Source organism: Leucoraja erinacea, chromosome 21 (assembly GCF_028641065.1).
Source record: "Leucoraja erinacea ecotype New England chromosome 21, Leri_hhj_1, whole genome shotgun sequence".
NCBI classification, from domain to species: domain Eukaryota; kingdom Metazoa; phylum Chordata; class Chondrichthyes; order Rajiformes; family Rajidae; genus Leucoraja; species Leucoraja erinaceus.
Genome location: NC_073397.1, coordinates 31,692,939 through 31,711,625, shown reverse-complemented (window position 1 = coordinate 31,711,625; position 18,687 = coordinate 31,692,939). Strand labels below are relative to the sequence as shown.

Below are 18,687 nucleotides of genomic sequence, written 5' to 3'. Positions count from 1 at the left end.
GAAGCCTCCTTAGTATCAACCACATTTGTAGTCACCAAACAGAGTTCTCCGCAACTGCTTCCTAGCAGCAGAAGTGAATAATTGATTCAAGAATTGGGTGTGAATTGTGACCACCAAGCAACATTAAATTAAAAAAAATGCAAAGACGAGTGTCACACGCTATAGGAAATATATATTTTTTTAAACCTTCCTGTCAAGTGAAAAGGACAATGGAGAATCCTTGTTACTTTTGGCTGCCCTCAATTATACATTACTAGAGCCAGGATGTTTAGGCGCTAAAAAACTCTGAAATAGGCAGGCAAAAAGGCAGAATAAAATAACAAAAAAAGCATTTATTGTTAGGCATTAAAAGGCATAAAAAGGCAATTATTTCCACCACCAAAATATGGGTAAAAATGATAATATAAAGATATACTACATTTAATTTACCAAAGTTGCCAAGTTGCACATAACTACAGGTGCACAACCTTTTATCCGAAAGCCTTGGGACCAGACACTTGTCGGATTTCGGACATTTTCAGATTTCCGAATGGAAGATTTTTAGCGTAGATTAGGTAGGTAGCGCGGGCAGCTTGAAAAGTCTGGAACAGCTGCCTCCTCCCCGGAGACCGGGAGAATCATTGCATAAATGTTAGTCAGTTAGTTTGGAGGGATTTTATGTGGTGGTGGTGGTGGTGGTGGAGTAGGGGTGAAGGGGGAAACTTTAATTCTTAGTCCCCTACCTGGTCGGCGACTCCCAACCTCGCGGAGCTGGGGGCTTCGTCCGGCCGCGGGCGGCGCCGGTTGGAGCTCCGACCCCGGCAACTCTACCCCTGGCTACGCGGCTCCAAATCCAGCGACGCTCCGCGAATGTTGGGTCGGCGGCCACAGCGCTCCGGAGCTTGCCGCACGACGACCCGGTAAGGCATTGCCCGCTCCCCGCTGGTATCCCAGCGCTGCGACGCCGCCGACTCCCGACATTCGCGGAGCTGGGGCGTCGCCCGCTGCCCCACTGGCCACAGCGTTGCGGAGCTTACTGCACGGCGACCCAGTAAGGCATTGACCGCTCCCCGCCTCTCCGACCAGGTAGGGGACTAAGAATTAAAGTTTACCCCTTCACCCAAAAGCCCTCCAAACTAACTGACTAACATTTAAGCAATGATTTACAGATGTTTAAGTGCTGTCTCCGGGGAGGAGGCAACCGCTACAGTAGTACAGACCTGGGTTGACCGTGGGTCGTTTCGGGTCAAGTTTGGCGCCAAACGCGAGCTTTGGTGCGCAGACGACATCTGGAAAAAATGGCCGGTTTTCGGAGTTTTTCGGTTTCCGGAACACCGGATAAAAGGTTGTGCACCTGTACTAGCATTTTTATCAAATTATCTGGTGTTAAACTATGCCGACTTCAGACAGAATATGTTTCAGTTGTGAAAAAGTCTTTCTACCCCAACTAAGGTAACTGGTACATATCTGAAACAAGCTACAAACTCTACATTCATGTCGATATCTTGTGCATTACAACTACCTTTGAGAACTTTAGCTATGTTTTATTTCTTCAAGATCTTTGTTAGCTAAAATTACTCTCTCACATTTTCCTTGCATTTCTTTACCTACATCGCCAGGAACTTTAAGTACAAAGTACAGCAAGTGAAGATGTAAACAACTGAGCAATAATTGTGCTCTTTGACTTCTCCAATACTTCCGACGTCAAGAAATACTCCTTTGATGGTTGACTTGCCTCCAGTGTACCGATGACCACATTGGCAACATATCTCCCCACAGCAACGGTTGTCTCGTCTATTGAGATCCATATTTTGTTGCATGCAACTTTGTCTCTAATTTTCTGCACAACAATGTTGAAGTCAACATAATTTTTCCGTAATGATGACTCGCTCGGTATATGTTCCTCTGTGTATTTCTCTAAAAAACCTCTGAGAGATTTGTTTTCCAATTTCCACAGTGGAATTCCAGCATCAATGAATGCTTTGCCCAGATTACTCGAAAACTCAAATTTGCGACTGGAGCCAGCAGTAAATGTTGTGAGGAGACAAGCTTGCGTATTTCCTACCTTTATATTTCTTCTCATGATTCACTGCTTTCTCACATGCTTTGCAAAACAGCACACAGTTGTCTGTAGAAAATATATCACTCCCGTACACTCTCACCAAATCATTCAGTTTTTTACAAGGCGTTGACTAGACGTTAGACATTTTGGCGCTTGCAGGGGTAGATCCTACAGGAGCGGGGATGCAGACCTCTACAGGCAGGCCAAGTATAAACTGAGAAGAGGAATCAGAGCTGCCAAGGAAAGGTACTCTGAGAAGTTGAGGAGCAAGTTCTTAGCAAATGACTCTTTTTCAGTGTGGAAGGGCTTGCAAGAAATCACAAGCTACAAGAGGAAAAACCCCAGCACCTTAGACAATCTTCAGCTGACCAACGACCTGAACGAGTTCTATTGCAGGTTCGATAAACAGAAACTTAACCCCGATATCCCCCACACCTCATCCCCAACCAACACTTCATACCTACTCTTAGCTTGACTCCAATTTGAAAAGACTAGATACTTCCCCACCTACTCCTCCCCAATTACCACTTCACACCCATTTAAAGCATGACTCAGACTGGACCCTTTCCCAAGCACCCATCTCCAATCACCACTTCACACCCACTTACAGCCGGGTTTTGCCCCGGTGGTGTAAATTTTCTTGTAAGTTACGTTAAAATGGCAAAAAAAGACTGATTTAGGCACTCAATCGTGAAAAAGGCATTATCTTCCTGAAATCGTCAAAAAAGGCATGAAAAGGCACATGGCATTTATGGCAAAATCCTGGCTCTATACATTACCTTTCCACCTGTGCTGCATGATGAGATGCAATTCATGATTGGTCCGCTGTAGACTGCACTTAAAAATCATGCTCCAATTCTTTTCTTTATCTTTCTTGTAGTAAAATTGCTTGTCACCTCCAACATACATCTTGCTGGACTGAAGCTAATCTACAGGATGAATGGGGAAAACCACATTGCCTACACTCCAGAATCAGGGTCAGTTCAACTTGAAGCCGTAATAATCAGGTGTACATGCAGCTGAAAATCATCACCTCAATTCCAAGACAATGGGCATCAAACACCTGGAAAGCAAAGGTCTGCTGCACATCCTGCACAATACTGCTGCTGCTGCTACAAACAGTGCTTCATCACTTCATATCCACAGCACAACCCTGGAAATTGTGGTGCAGTTTCCTTGCCTCAGAAACCACCACTAAATTCCTACTGCCCTTCATGTCAGAACAAATTCTACACAACCAATCAAAGGAAGCTTATATTCATCACAAACCTATTAATTTAGCTTCTGCTGAAATTCAAATAAGAACAATAAGAACATGTATAATGAAGAGATGATGGCCTACTCAAGGCTGGATGAGGATCTAAAATCTCTGCCATACAAGTGAAGCTTATGGACAGGTAATGGATGTGTTCACTCTTTTAATCAGAAACAAATTTACCGGGGCTTTCCAATCAGATAAAGGTCAATTGTTTGCATATTAAGGAAATCACTAATTGAATTTCTCATCTGCAGGGTGAAAAGTTCAGTAAAATAGAAGCCGTTCTCATATACCCCCAGCGCAAACAGTTACCATGTCATGAGAACTGCAAATTACTCTCACAATCCTACATATGCCAAGCCCATTGCAAAGATGGATGGGCATGTCCAAAGACTTGCACTGCTCGTTAATTGGCATTGCCTGCACCACGGATGATCAATATTTTGGTCTCATGATCCGAGGGGCACGGGGTGTTTCTGCAACAGTGAACCATGCAGTGATATTGATTTTTCAAGGGCACTGGAGAGTACAATGTATGATTCCTTGCTGGTCTCTCAGATAACAGTTCCTAAAGCCTCAGTGCTATTCATGATACTCTGTTAAATAACATGGATGTCCAGCTGTCAAGTCTGGTAATGGCACTGTGATGCAATGTTGTTTAGCCTTGAAATGATGACAAGTGATATTGCCAGTTACATTTCTATTATTGTCTCCTCAGATGAATCAGACTTAAAAAAACAAAAACTTTTCAACAAATCTATTTATTGGAATTAATAATTCCTCTTCTTATTCTGAAAAAATCTATTGAGTACTCATACTAATGTTGAAGTTGCCCGTGAGGAATCTCTCTGTAAGTGAGCATCAGGAATGGAAAGCTACTTGAAATGAATAATCTTTTAAGTTTCTTTAAAATACTTGTTATTTGATTAGTGTAACAAAGGTGGACGAGAAATGTTCTGTCACGTGGTGCAAGATGCCCATTGTACAAGCATCGTTAGGGTGTCGGTGCAACAATGGTTAATGCCTTCATAACCAATAGAAGGGGATGAATACACCAGTTGTAGAGTAGGAATCAGACAGTAACCTCCACCCATGGAACCTTGCAAATAGAATACGGAAAGCAAGTGAATTGAAAGAGATTCATAATTTCCACTCATCCCCCTACTAATGAGCTAATGGGGTTCTATGGAAAATCAGGGTTCTAGTCAGGTTCTCAAGAAATAGCAGCTGATCTTCTTAAATGATAACAAAGGAAGAGTCTCTCAGACCACAATGTCAGAGAATAAACTGACATTGGCATTAAGCTCCTAATGACTCTCCCTTTGCCTTCATCTGGTAAGATTACCTGCTACTCTTTCTCATCCCCAATTTTCCTAGCGAGATCCTTATGGGCCATGTCATTCACTATGATACTATTTCATTGAACTTGCTGGACCATGGACAGCAATCAGAAGGCAAGGAAAGGGGAGATGGGCTTGTCTCAAGGGCAATGCAGTACTTGAAATCCTAATTCTTCAATCTAATTATCATTGCAGTCAAAGTCTATTTTCCTTGAGTTGATGGCATCAGTAATCTCAAATTCGGCTGCCTGCTGCAAGCTGGGAAACATGGTATAAGATTGGCCATAACTGTCAGGGGTGTTGAGAAATGCAGGGTGTTAATACCATCTGTGGGCAGGGGTGCTCATAGACGGGCACAAATGTTTATTACACTGACAGGAAACCTTAGTCACCTTAGACTCGTTACTACCGAGAGAGTTGAAGATGGGAGCATGGTTCATGAGCACTCTTGGAAGACATGATCTGCAAATAAAAACCTTTTTTCTCCTTCATCAGGGTTCCCACTGCCTCCGATAGCTATCCAATTTGTGCAGTACATCGAGTGGGACCAACTTGGAAGGACCAAGGCACTTAGACTGCAAAACATGCTACTTTACTTATGATTTACTTACTTTATGATCATGCTAGAGAATATTACAAAAGTTAGTTGCATTTCCCATGCTATTCTTACACAATTGGCTTTTTGCAACAAAAACATTTTCAATCATAGAACTTTTAACTAAACACTCTACCATCCGATTTCTAAATTCACATTTCTTACTTTGTATGTCCCATTCATGACACCAACAGACACAATTCGCACTGAGCTTACACCAAGCATTGTCAGAATAATGAACAATTTATCACCAATCAAGGCACATTACAGATTTTTGGGTAAGAAAGAACTGCAGATGCCAGTTTAAATCGAAGGTAGAGAGGAATAATCGAAGGAACAAAATGTTGGAGTAACTCAGCGGGACAGGCAGCATCTCTGGAGAGAAGGAATGAGTGACGGTGAGACCCTTCTCCAGACCGATGTCAGGGGAGTGGGCGGGACAAAGATTGAACGAAAGATTGGCAACACTGATGTGTTTTTAAAAAAAAAACTTGTCGTGAAAATGGAGCAAAGTTAATACTGCCTCTGAGGCAATACCAGCACCTACAGGTTTCCCTCCAAGATACACACATCCTGATTTAAATGAAAATATTCCTTCTCTGGGTTCACTGGATCCTTGAATTCACCTCTCCACATATGCGAAGAGAATCTTAACCCAGATGGATTTACATTCGTTCAACACTACAGTTCATCACATTCTCAATTAAGGTTGCGGAATAAATGCCAGCCTTGTCATTGACACCCACACTATGCAAGAAAATACTCTCAGCAGTGAATTTACCATTCCCATCACAGGTAGCCAAGGAAGTTCCACTTAATCAGGGGGTATCCTATATTGTTCTTACACCTGAACTATTTGTATTGAATTTACCTTGCTTAACATTTCCAAACCTTGTTATCAATCGTCGAGAGTGTTTTATTGTCATATATCACCATAGGTATCCAAGCAAGTGTCACTTATCCAGGGACATTCTCTCCTGTTCTGACACCTGAACTATCTGGATTGAATTTAGCATTGCTTACCATTCCCAAACTTTAATATCACCAAAGAAATGCTACTTATTCCAGACAGATTATAAACTGTTTTGACACCCAAACTATCTGGATTGAATTTACCATTGCATACCATTTCGAAACCAGGTATCCAAGGAAGTGCCACTTATTCCAGGTGCACTCTGTACTGTTCTGACATCTGAACTATCTGGATTGCATTTACCACTGCCTACCATTCCCAAACATTAGTGCTACTTATTCCAGAGAGATTCAATATCATTTTGACCCTGAACTATCTGGATTGAATTTAGCCCTGCCTTCCCACCCCCAAACCAGAGTATCATCAAACAAGGTAATGCCACGTATTCTGGGGGCATTCTCTCTTGATCGGACACCTCTACTATCTGGATTGAATTTAGCACTACTTACCACCCCCAAACCCGAGTATCATCAAACAAGTACTACTTGTTCCACTGGGAATCAGTTTAAAAGAACATGGGGGCAGACCTAATTGAAACGTACAGAATAGTGAAAGGCTTGGGACAGAGTGGACGTGGAGAGGATGTTTCCACTAACGAGAGAGTCTGGGACTAGAGTTCATAGCCTCAGAATTTGAAGGATGTTATTTTAGGAAGGAGATGAGGAGGAATTTCTTTAGTCAGAAGGTGGTGAATCTGTGGAATTCATTGCTGCAGAAGGCTGTGGAGGCGAAGTCAATGGATATATTTAAGGCAGAGATAGATTCTTGATTAGTGCGGGTGTCAGAGGTTATGGGGAGAAGGCAGGAGAACGGGGTTAGGTGGGAGAGACGATTGAATGGCGGAGTAGACTTGATGGGCCAAATGGCCTTATTATACTCCTATCACCTATGGACACTGTTTTGCCACCCATAGATAACCGAGGAAGTGCCATATATTTAAGGATAAGAGGTTGAGTTTAAGGATAAGAGGACTTTCATATGAAGAAAGACTGGGTAGACTCGGCTTGTACTCGCTAGAATTTAGAAGATTGAGGGGGGATCTTATAGAAACTTACAAAATTCTTAAGGGGTTGAACAGGCTAGATCAGGAAGATTGTTCCCGATGTTGGGGAAGTCCAGAACAAGGGGTCACAGTTTAAGGTTAAGGGGAAAGTCTTTTAGGACCGAGATGAGAAAAACATTTTTCACCCAGAGAGTAGTGAATCTATGGAATTCTCCACCACAGAAGATAGTTGAGGCCACAGTTCATTGGCTATATTTAAGAGGGAGTTAGATGTGGCCCTTGTGGCAAAAGGGATCAGGGGGTATGGAGAGAAGGCAGGTATGGGATATTGATTTGGATGATCAGCCATGATCATATTGAATGGCGGTGCAGGCTCGAATGGCCTACTCCTGCACCTATTTTCTATGTTTCTATATTGAATCTTGAATATTTCAGGAGCATTCTCTCTTGTTCTGACACCTGAACTACCTGGGTTGAATTGAGCACTGCCTACCATTCCCATACCTGGAGCTGTCTGGATTGACCTATGAATTTACCACTTTTCTCACTGCTGGACACAAGAGCTTTGAGACTCCTTACCTGGACAAGGCGATCTCCGACTTCTGCCTGGCTATGGCCGCCGCCCTCTGCGCTCCTTCCACGCTCCTCTCCACCTTTTCCCGCAGCTTGTTGGTCCTGAGGGGGATCAGGTGCTTCTTCTTGCCCTTGACCAGCAAGTTGTTCTTGTACTTGCCCTCTTCCTTGCGGCCGTCGGGGAAGGTGGTGCAGCCGTAGCCGTGGCGCAGGTTGTCGAGCCACTCGCCCTCGTACTTGAGGCCGCTCGACCTCTCGCTCACGCCGTAACCCGAGCGCTTGTCGCTCTTCCACTCGCCCATGTAGCTCTCGGTGGTGGTGGCGTCGATGTCGGCCTCGACGGGCGGGAAGTCGTCGACGCCTCCTCCTCCTCCTCCTCCCCCGCCCTCGCCCAGGCTGATGGTGGAGTTGGCGTCGCTGGCGGCCGAGCTGAGGCCGGCGTCGCTCTTGAGGAAGCTCAGCTTGCTGCGCTGGCTGGCCAGCGAGCTCTTGGAGTCGCTCTTCCTCAGCTTGCCGAGCAGCGAGGTGCGGCGGAAGAGGCCCCGGCGCTTGGCCTTGTGCTCGGCCGCGTCGCCGGCGCTGTGCAGGCTGAGGGCGAAGCCGCCGCGGCTAGGCCCAGGCCCCGGGCCCGGGCGGGCGGGCGCACCGAGCGCCAGTGAGTCGGCGGGAGGCTCGTGCTGGAGCACGGCGCCGTTGCTGTGCTCGCTCCGCAGCGACGTGAGCGACGTCCGCAGCGGCGAGCGGATCATGGTGGCCATCCCGTAAGGAACGCTCTGGCGCACTCCATAACCGTGGCGCATCCCTCCCGTGAACTGGCCCTGGTACGTACCTGCAAAAACCCCAAAGACACAAAAAGGTTCACTCAAATGACCGTAGTCACACCTTTACAAAATCGTTTCATCAGATGCCCCACCCTTGACAATACAGGTTACCCACACATATACCTCACGTCTGATTGTGAACTGTTACTGTGCGTAATTTTCCTTGTCAATATTGATCATTAATTACCAAAACCAGCATCTGCAGTTCCTTCCTCCATACTTGATCAATTGAATGATTGAATGCCGAGTTCCACTGGGATAACAGAGAACCCAATGAGCATAGGCGATCCATGGTCAGCATAGATTTGGTGGGAGGTACACAAAAATGCTGGCGAAACTCAGCGGGTGCAGCAGCATCTATGGAGCGAAGGAAATAGGCAACGTTTCGGGCCGAAACCCTTCTTCAGACGATTTGGTGGGCAATGCTGTATCTTTCCATCTATCACCCATTATGCATTAGTTCCCATTTATCTCACTTTTGCATCTACTCCCTACACACTAGGGGTAATTTCCAGAGGCCAGTTAGCCTACAGATCCGAGATGCTGGAGTAACTCAGTGGGTCAGGCAGCTCGAGTTACTCCAGCATCCTGTTGAGTTCCAGAATTACACCAGCAGCCTGTTACTCCAACATTGTGCGTCTAACTCCAGCACCCCGTTGTTTTTTGTCAATATTCCAGCATTTGTAGTTCCTCGAGTCATGCAGAGAGATGCCTACAAGCCTGTGCCTATTTGGGACGTGGGAAGAAACGCACACAGAAAGTCGACACAGACAAGCACATGAGTCAAACATGGGTCACTGATTAATCGATTGAAAGATCTAGCATAGACCAGGCCCTTCGGCTCAATTGATCCATGCCAACCTTTAATCAATCGCCCATAACACTAGTTCTATTTTATCCCACTTTTGCATCCACTCCCTACACATTAGGGACAATTTAAAAAAATCCAATTAACTTATATACCCATGTCATTGGGATTTGGGAGGAAACTCGTGCAGTCAGAGGGAGAATGTGCAAACTCCACACAGACAGCACCTGAGGTCAGGATCAAACCCAAGTCTCCAGCGCTGTGAGGCAGCAGCTCCACCTGCTGCAACCACTGTGCCGCCCCTTTACATATTTTTAGAACATTTATTCAATTCTTTGGAACCACCTGAAAGGGTGAAATTTGCTAATGGAAGCTGAATTTTTCATTCATGATTAAAGTGGAACGCAGATATCAAATCCTTCATACAGGAAACATCACATGGGAAGTCTTGGATAAAACCATTTGTCAAAACTCTGAATAAAAACGCGACATACCATTTAGCCTGTCCAGCTATAAAACCAGTCAAAGTTTAAATAAACGATAAAACCACTTAAAATTTCATGCTATTAAAAATTAATCAAAAGTCCAAAAACTAAAACATTTTAAATATTTGAACAAAATTATTGAAGGGTGAGGGGACTGTTGAAGATACAAAACAATGACCTTGATTTTACAGAGAGCTCCATGTGCAGATGCATCATTTCCCCAGCTAAATGCCAATATGGAGCATCTCTCTCTACGCAAATGCAAATTCCCAAATTTCTTTGCTACTCTTTATGGCCAACTTACTTTGACGCAGTGACATACAAGGTTACCACCAGAGCAGTGTTTAGTTTAGAGATACTGTGCGGAAACGGGCCCTTCGGCCCACCGAGTCCGTGCCGACCAGCGATCCCCGTACACTAGCATTATCCTACACACACACTAGGGAGAATTTACAATTTTTACCAAAGCCAATTAACCTACCAACCTGTACGTTTTTGGAGTGTGGGAGGAAACCTGAACACCCAGAGTAAACCAACGTGGTCACAAGGAGAATGTACAAAATCCGTACAGACAGCACCCGCAGTCAGGATTGAACATGAGTTTCTGGCGCTGCAAGGCAGCAACTCTGCTGCTGTGCCACCGTAACTAATGGCTTGGTCCAAGACTTCCCATGTAATGTTTCAAAATGATCCAGGAACCCATTGTCACATTTGAAATGTGATACCATTGAAAATACCCCCTTTTCAGCAAGTTGATGAATTTAGTACCAACTTGAGTAAGTGGGACCCCGTTGGGCCCTGTTCCCCAACACCTTGGTAGCCTGTTCCAGGCACTCACCACCCTCTGTGTGTAAAAAAAACTGGTCCTGCACATTACCTTTAAACTTTGCCCCTCTCACCTTAAAGTTCTTGCAGGAATGAGAGAGACAGTGTGTGTGTGTGCAGGAATCAGACATCGTACATGCTCTAATATATCAGGAACTAGAGCCGTTACTTGCTAACAGTGATTTATTAACCTCCAATTTTCTAAAATTGGTCACTCATCTAATAGAAAAAAATAAAACACACAGATGTCTCCAGTTATATCAAGCCTGATTGTCTGTCATATCTAATAAAGACCTCCGTGGTTTGGTATGTTCTTTCTGCCAGCAGTTTAAAATTATAAGTAGTCAAATCGGGTCAGAAAAGGAACGTGCAAACTCCGGCCTCTTAACTGCCTCCATTTCTGTATGGTCGTGATGTCAACATAGAACCAAAGATTCATTAATTTATTAATAAGTGACTGTTGTGGCTGGTCCCAGCTGAACCTTTGAATTATGTTCAATTGTCCATAAAGTAGAAACAAAAGATTGTCGCAAATTTTGTACGAGTAAAATATACATCCTAAATATTGCAAAATACTGGGACTTTTAGTTTGGAAGATAATGGTAAATGATGAGATGTTCAATAAAAGGTTTGGAATAGTTATACAAATGGCAAAAAGGAAAAAAATGTTAAAAATTGAATGTTTGTGTAGATGACATGCTTACATGAGGCAGGATTGGACTAAATATACTTGTGATAATTGTGGGAGTCTGTGGATATGTAGCTGGTCTGTTCCCTGTGAGAGCAAAAGAGAAATCCAGAAAGGTAAGGGCAGAGTTAGGGATGGGCCATGAGTACAGAAACTGGCAACAAAAGTAAGGAAATGTTCATGTTTTGTATGAGTGCAGGAAATAGCAGTAACAAAAGCAGCCAGTGATAAATCATCAGCATTATCTCGCTTGCCCCTGGCATGATAATAACCTTTATTTATGGAAGGGCATGTGAGAATATTTCAAATGGCAATATTCCACAAAACTGAGTGTTTACGATTTAAAGGCTAAAAACTAGAAATAAAAACAGAAACTGTTGGGAAAGACTGCATATCCGGAGAGAGAAACAGTAAATGATTCAGGTCTAACTTTTCATCAGGACGGAGAAATATATAAGAATTCAAGTGTGTTTTAAGTTTCCAGAGAAGAGGAGGAGTGGAGGGAAGAAGAGTTACGTTGGAAATAGGATGAAAATGAAGGGAAGCCAGGTGGCACAGATGTTGGTGCTGTCAGAGAGAGGGCGGTGAAGGATTGTTAGTCATAGCTAAACTGTTTGGAGGAGATGTAAATAGAGGGAGGCAAAAGAAGGTGAAAAATTCATTGCAGGATCTGAGATACAGAACAGAGCAGTTGCTGCAAATCTTCAGTGAGAGCTGGAAATGCTCAGTAGCTCAGATAATAACTGGAAAAATAAAAACTGAATTAATGTTCCAGGTTGATAAACTTTTATCAGGTGTTTAATATTATGGCAGTCTAAAAACATTTTTTGTAATTGAATGGGAGATGATGGTGTCAGAATAGCAAACCCTGCTATCTGCCCATGTCTTGCACACATATTTGAGCCAAAGAAAAACTAGTCTTGATAGTGGCCTCTAGCTCTCGAACAATAAGATGTAATAGTCATGTTGTAACTTTATTTTAAAAAAACAGTAACAAAAGATGCAAGGCCTGGTTATCTTATAGATAAGGTGAAAGCCTAGCTTTGTAAAAAAAAAAGCATTGTTTTGGGTGTCACCATAAGTGAAGGCAGCACTTCAACACTGTGTTATACGCCTTGTTATAAGCCACGTGTTATACGCCTTTTGTACGAAGGAACTGCAGATGCTGGTTTAAACCAAATATAGACACAAAATGCTGGAGGAACTCAGTCGGGCAGGCAGCATCTCTGGAGAAAAGGAATGGGTGACGTTTCGGGTCGAGATCCTTCTTCAGAGGATCTGTTATATGTTTGCTTGTTATTCAGTTGGTTTGATGTAATGAAACTGAATAATGTGCAGGTGGCAGCTGATACAATTGTGAGAAAAACTGCCCAAGATAACATTCTGTCCCTCTATCTTATTTGAACAGAGGATAACTTGTATCTTTTGCCTAAGATAGGCACAAAATGCTGGAGTAACTCAGCGGGTCAGGCAGCATCTCTGGAGAAAGGGAATAGGTGACATTTCGGGTCAAGACCCTTCTTCACACCCATACTGTCTGACTGCTGAGTTACTCAGCATTTTATGTCTATCTTTGGTATTAACCAGCATCTGCAGTTCCTTCCTACACATGTTATATATAATGCCAGTTTGGCACAGCATATGCAGATCCACAATTCTAAATAAACCATTAGGCAGGAGAAAGTACAAACTCTAATGGCGTTTACGCACTCTATTACAGCAGATTTGCTTGATTCAAACTTAAATTCCTACAATTTCTGTAAAATATAGAACTGTATTCTTTGATTGTCATCATAATACCTCTTTAGTTTGATTCAGCCTAATTATAATCAGAAACTGAAAATGTTTTAAAAGAATAAAATATGCATTTTGGAATGATGCAAATAGTAGAAATCCAGACATCACGAAGACCTTTACAACTGCTGTAGCCATCGTCGTGATGTAGAAGTGCAACAAGCAGTTTGCTCAAGGCAAGATTCTAAGATAATGATGACCAGATTTTTTTATGGAAATGTTGCTTGAAAAATAAATATTATCCAGAACAAAATGATATTTTCTTTGCTAATGTGCACAATGTGTGCTGTATTGGAACTCCAGTGATCCACTTGAGAGGAAATGTTGCTTACTGATTAATCATGAAAGTTGCGTAGTCACATATTATGAGTCATACTGCATGGAAATAGGTCATTTGGCACAACATGCCCATGCAGACTAGATGCCCCATCTACACTAGTCACACCAGCCCATATTTGACCCATACCACTCTAAACCTTTCCTATATATGTACCTGTCCAAATAAATGACTTTTAAACGTTGTTATAGTACCTGCCTCAACTACCTCCTCTGACAGCTAATTCCATATACACACCACCCTCTGTGTGAAAACATTACCTCTCAGGTTCCTATTAAATCTTTCCCCTCTCACCATAAACCTATGTCTTATGGTTCTTGATTCCACTACTCTGGGTAAAAGACTGTGCATTCACCCTATGTATACCCCTCATGATCACACACACCTCCACAAATCACCCCTCAGCTTCCTGTGCTCCAAGGAATAAAATCCGTATGCCCAACCTCTCAAATCCTGTCAACATCCTCATAAATCTTCTCTGCACTCTTACTACATCCTTCCTATTCCTACCAGACTGATTCCTGGGATGGCAGGACTTTCATACGAAGAAGGACTGGATAGACTCTGCTTGTGCACGCTAGAATTCAGAAGATTGAGGGGGGATCTTATAGAAACTTACAAAATTCTTAAGGGGTTGGACAGGCTACATGCAGGAAGATTATTCCCGATATTGGGGAAGTCCAGAACTAGCGGTCGCAGTTTAAGGATAAGAGGGAAGTCTTTTAGGACCGAGATGAGAAAATCATTTTTTACACAGAGAGTGGTGAATCTGTGGAATTCTCTGCCACAGAAGGTAGTTGAGGCTAGTTCATTGGCTATATTTAAGAGGGAGTTAGATGTGGCCCTTGTGGCTAAAGGGATCATGGGGGTATGGAGAGAAGGCAGGGATGGGATACTGAGTTGGATGATCAGCCATGATCATATCGAATGGCGGTGCAGGCTCGAAGGGCCGAATGGCCTACACCTGCACCTATTTTCTATGTTTCTATCCTTCCTATTGCAGGTTGACCAAAACTGAACACATTACTCCAAATGCAGCCTCACCAATGTATTGTACAACTGTAACATAATACCACAACTTCTATATTCCATACCCTGATTGCTGAAGCTCAATGTATCAAAGGCCTTTTTGACCATCCTATGTACCTGTGACACTAATTTAAACGAACTATGTACATGCACTCCTAGATCCCTCTGCTCTACATCACTCCCCAGAGCCCCACTATGAAGGCCCTGCCCTGGTTTGACTTCCCAAATGCAGCACCTGGCACTTATCTGCTTTAAACACTATTAACCATTTCTCATCCCACTTTCCCAACTCTCCAAGATCCTGCTGCAATTTTTGATAACCATCTTCGTTATCTATGATACCACCCACTTTAGTGTAATTTGGCAATTTACCAATCGTGCTCTACATTCTGATCCAAAACTTTGATATTAACAACAAATAGCAATGTGCCCAGCACTAATCCAAGAGGCACACCACTACACACAAGCCTCTACTCCAAAAAACAACCTTCTATTCAATTCAATTCACCCTCTGCTTCCTTCCATGAAGACACTTCTCTATCCAGTCAGCTAGCTGTACCTAGATCCCATGTGATCTCACCTTTCAGAGTAGCCTACCATGCAGAACCTAATCAAATGACTTGCCAAAATCCCTACATATGTCTCTACAGCTTTGCGATCATCAACTTATTTGGTTATTTCAAAAAAATTAATGCTGCCTATCCCCAAACAGCTCCTGTCCAACCAAATGCACATATATTATCCATCAGAATCCTCACCAATAACTTGCTCAGCACAGATGTTAGGCTCACAGGTCTATAGTTCTCAGGCTTTCCTTGCAGCCCTTCTTAAATAAAGGCACAACATTACCCACCAATGTTCCGCCATCTCACCAGTGTCTAATGATGATTTATACACTCAACCAGAGAGCCTGTAATTTCTCCTCTAGCTTCCCACTGTGCCTTTGGACATATCTGGTCAGATCCAGGAGATGTATCTACCTTCAAACGCCTTAGGATAGCCATCACCCCCTCAACCGTAATACGGACTGTCCTCATGACATCTCTATTAACTGTCCCAAGTTCCCCAGTTTTCATGTCATTCTCCACAGTAAAAACAGAGGAGAATTATAGGTGCACAAGATCAAGTGGGGAATAGATAGGATAAATGCACATAGTCTTTTACCCAGTAGACAAATCAAGAACCAGGGTCATAGGTTTAAGGTGAGAGGGGAAAGATTTAATGAGGACCTGAGGAACAACTTTTTCATACAGAGAGTAGGGGGTAAATGGAACGAGCTGCCAGAGGAAGTAGTTGAAGTAAGTACTATAACAAGATTTTAAAATACATTTGGATGGGTACATGTATGGGAAAGGCCAAGTGTATATGGGTCAAACGCTGGCATGTTAGATGGGGCATCTTGGTTACATGGGCAAGTTGGGCTGAAGGGCCTGTTTCTGTGCTGTATCATTCAGGACCTTCTCAATCTCCTTCAACTCAACTCGGAGATCAGCGCTTTTATTTTCATGAAGGATTTGTCTCTAGCTACCCACTTTTAATGTACTTATAAAATGTCTTTGGATTTTCCTTAATATTATCTGCCAGAGCCATCTCATGCCCCTTTTGCACTTCTTAGGTCTATTCCTCAGTTCCCAAAACTCCTCCAGGCAAACACTTGATCCCAGCTGCCTACACCTGTACTTATTTTTGCCTGAGCAACTCTTGTACATTACGGATATATTAACACCTACTTAATAGTTAATGAATAGAATTTGTTACTTCTCTGATATCAATTATAAAGTGTGAAAACTAAACAACATCTGGAATAAGTTTTCGATGGCTCTAATTCATCTGATGCATTATTCATCATGGTTTTTAGTTTAAGTTGTGCATTTTCAGGATACAGATTTTTTTTAAACACATTGTGGAAATGAAAATAAAAATGTAATCTAGCACCTGCTGAACTGGTTTAGGTGATCAATGTCCTTTTCTATAACCAGTTGCTTACACTGATTCCAAATATTTTGATTACATATGTAATAACTTGACGAATCACTCATTGCAGTATTTTCAGTCTTGCTAAAACATAAATGAATATATTTTTTTCAAAGGTAGTCTTTACTGCAGTGTAATATTGCAGTTGCAGTTGATGCAGTATGGTTTTTCGATAGTTACTATGGAAACTGGCGGACACCTCTCCCAGTCTCACTGTACTGTGCAGAGTACACAATGGCAAATCTGTTACACAAGTTGGAATATTTAACAAATTTAGATGCATTTGATATATTAGAATAACAAGAGAAAATATATACGCACTCATAATTTTAATGGGTGAAATTTAAAATGCTTACAGATTCAATCATTGTAATTTGTTTACGGGGAAATTAGAATTTTCTTTAGCAAAGATCTAATACTAAATGTCTAAATTCTACGAGGTTATGAGCTATTTAATTGACCACCTGATGCTGAATATTTGTTATTTCCTCAATACCATGTTTAAATTGTAAAAAATGAATTACAAATATTAAATCCTTCAATATATTTTATTTAGCTTGCTCGTTTGAGAATAATGTGATCAAAGTTGTTACTTCAGAAATGTTTTCATGTTGAGTTCAATGACAGTGAACTGATTCATTATTGCATCATTGTGCATTCAGTTCTGGTTATACATCAACTTTAAAGCTTCCAAAATTATCAATGATGGCTTTAACAAATAACACAGTTGTAAATAAACTATCACAGGCTATTTAAATATAAAATTTGAGGGGGTTAAGTTATAGGAATAAAATTGATCACTGTAAAAAAAAATGTATTTATATACCAATTCTCGGCATGCAAAGCCTAGAAGCTCAGGTTAAAAGGTCAAGATCCATGAGGAAACGATTATGCAATATAGAAGCAGCAAACTGGAAACTTGGCAGAAAGACAGCCAACTGTTGATGCACAAGAACTCCTATTAGGGTAATAACTGTTCGGATCAGGCCAAGAAAGCCAGCAGAACAAGGCAAGTTGTATCTTGTAGAAATGACTTTTTTTTCTCGGAGGATAACTTTGTTTAATAATTTTTAATGTACTTTTGACAATGCTTCTCGCTTAAAAGTGTTTTAAAAAGGTTGGTCAATCCATTCAGTGAAGAGATGGGGAGGAGATTCCTCAGGTATTGCATGAGGAGGATGGTGTAGAACTCTATAAAATAAAATTATTCCAAAATAATCTGGGTGCCATTTATTTTAATAATCGTAGATGTACATTATGTATGGACTCGAAAAACAAATTGACAAGGTGAAATTTAGAGAAAAAATAAGGGTGGAATGGGTGGAAGGATATTAACTAAGGGGGAAATAGGAAAGGAATAATGGATAATTTTCAGAATGATTCATAGCAAGGTGTCAAATCTCACTAGATTCCGTTCTGGAACATAAGTTTTACTGCAGACATTAATGATTTGGGTGCAAGTCAGTAGTGACATTTGTAGATGCATGTGCAGGTAATATTATAGGACATTCAGATAAGTATTTAGAAAACCAAAGAAAACAACAGAAGGATATGAAAATAGTTTAAAAAGCTGTAGATGGAGCTCTGGGCCTCTAAGTCAAACTGATCTCATTTGGGAAATAGGTGACAGCAGTTAAACTAAATACATGGCCTTGGTTCTACGGACTAGTGGAGAACCTTTGTAATATTGATTCAAAGAACTTATCAAAGGTCGATAAGGAAGTTGACAAAGAAATTCTATGCTTGATAATGGAAGAGAAAAGTATTTGAGGTCATTTTAAGCCTTAATGAAATCATAATAGGACTTCAGTTGGGATAGTGTATATACCATGATGCACAATGCTGTAGATGGTAAGGCTTTAAAGAGAATATGACAGATTCACAAAATGAATTGTGAATGCAAGAAAGATTGAGATATTAAAAACTTTATTCATAAAAACATTTGTTATGAGTTGGAATAAAAATGTTGGGAATAGAGTTTCTATCAGTCGAGGTAGCAAAAAGGCCAAGGGTGAAAAGGGTAATACATTTTTTTTAAACAATAAGAAATACAAAGAAGGGTGCAAGAGAAATCTATTGATACCATTGTAGGTTAAGTCCATTGATGCCATTGTGGCCGATATTGATAAAATAAATCTATTGA

The 18,687-nt window shown here is 41.8% G+C and overlaps 2 protein-coding genes across 3 annotated transcripts in view; one reads left to right on the top strand and one right to left on the bottom strand.

Moving 5' to 3' along the window:
* jph2 (junctophilin 2) overlaps positions 1-18,687 on the bottom strand; it is an 81,073-nt gene that overhangs the window by 59,634 nt on the left and 2,752 nt on the right. The window contains exon 2 of one of the 2 annotated variants that reach the window (XM_055652534.1): positions 7,790-8,612. The exons of the other annotated variant lie outside the window; for it this stretch is intronic. Within the exon in view, the coding sequence (XP_055508509.1) occupies positions 7,790-8,612 (823 nt within the window). The remainder of the gene's footprint in view (positions 1-7,789; positions 8,613-18,687) is intronic. 2 annotated transcript variants of the gene reach the window in all.
* The window catches only part of gdap1l1 (ganglioside induced differentiation associated protein 1-like 1), a 58,651-nt gene continuing 48,443 nt past the window's right edge, over positions 8,480-18,687 (top strand). The window contains exon 1 of the mRNA XM_055652538.1: positions 8,480-8,604. The gene's annotated coding sequence lies outside the window, so the exon portion shown is untranslated. The remainder of the gene's footprint in view (positions 8,605-18,687) is intronic.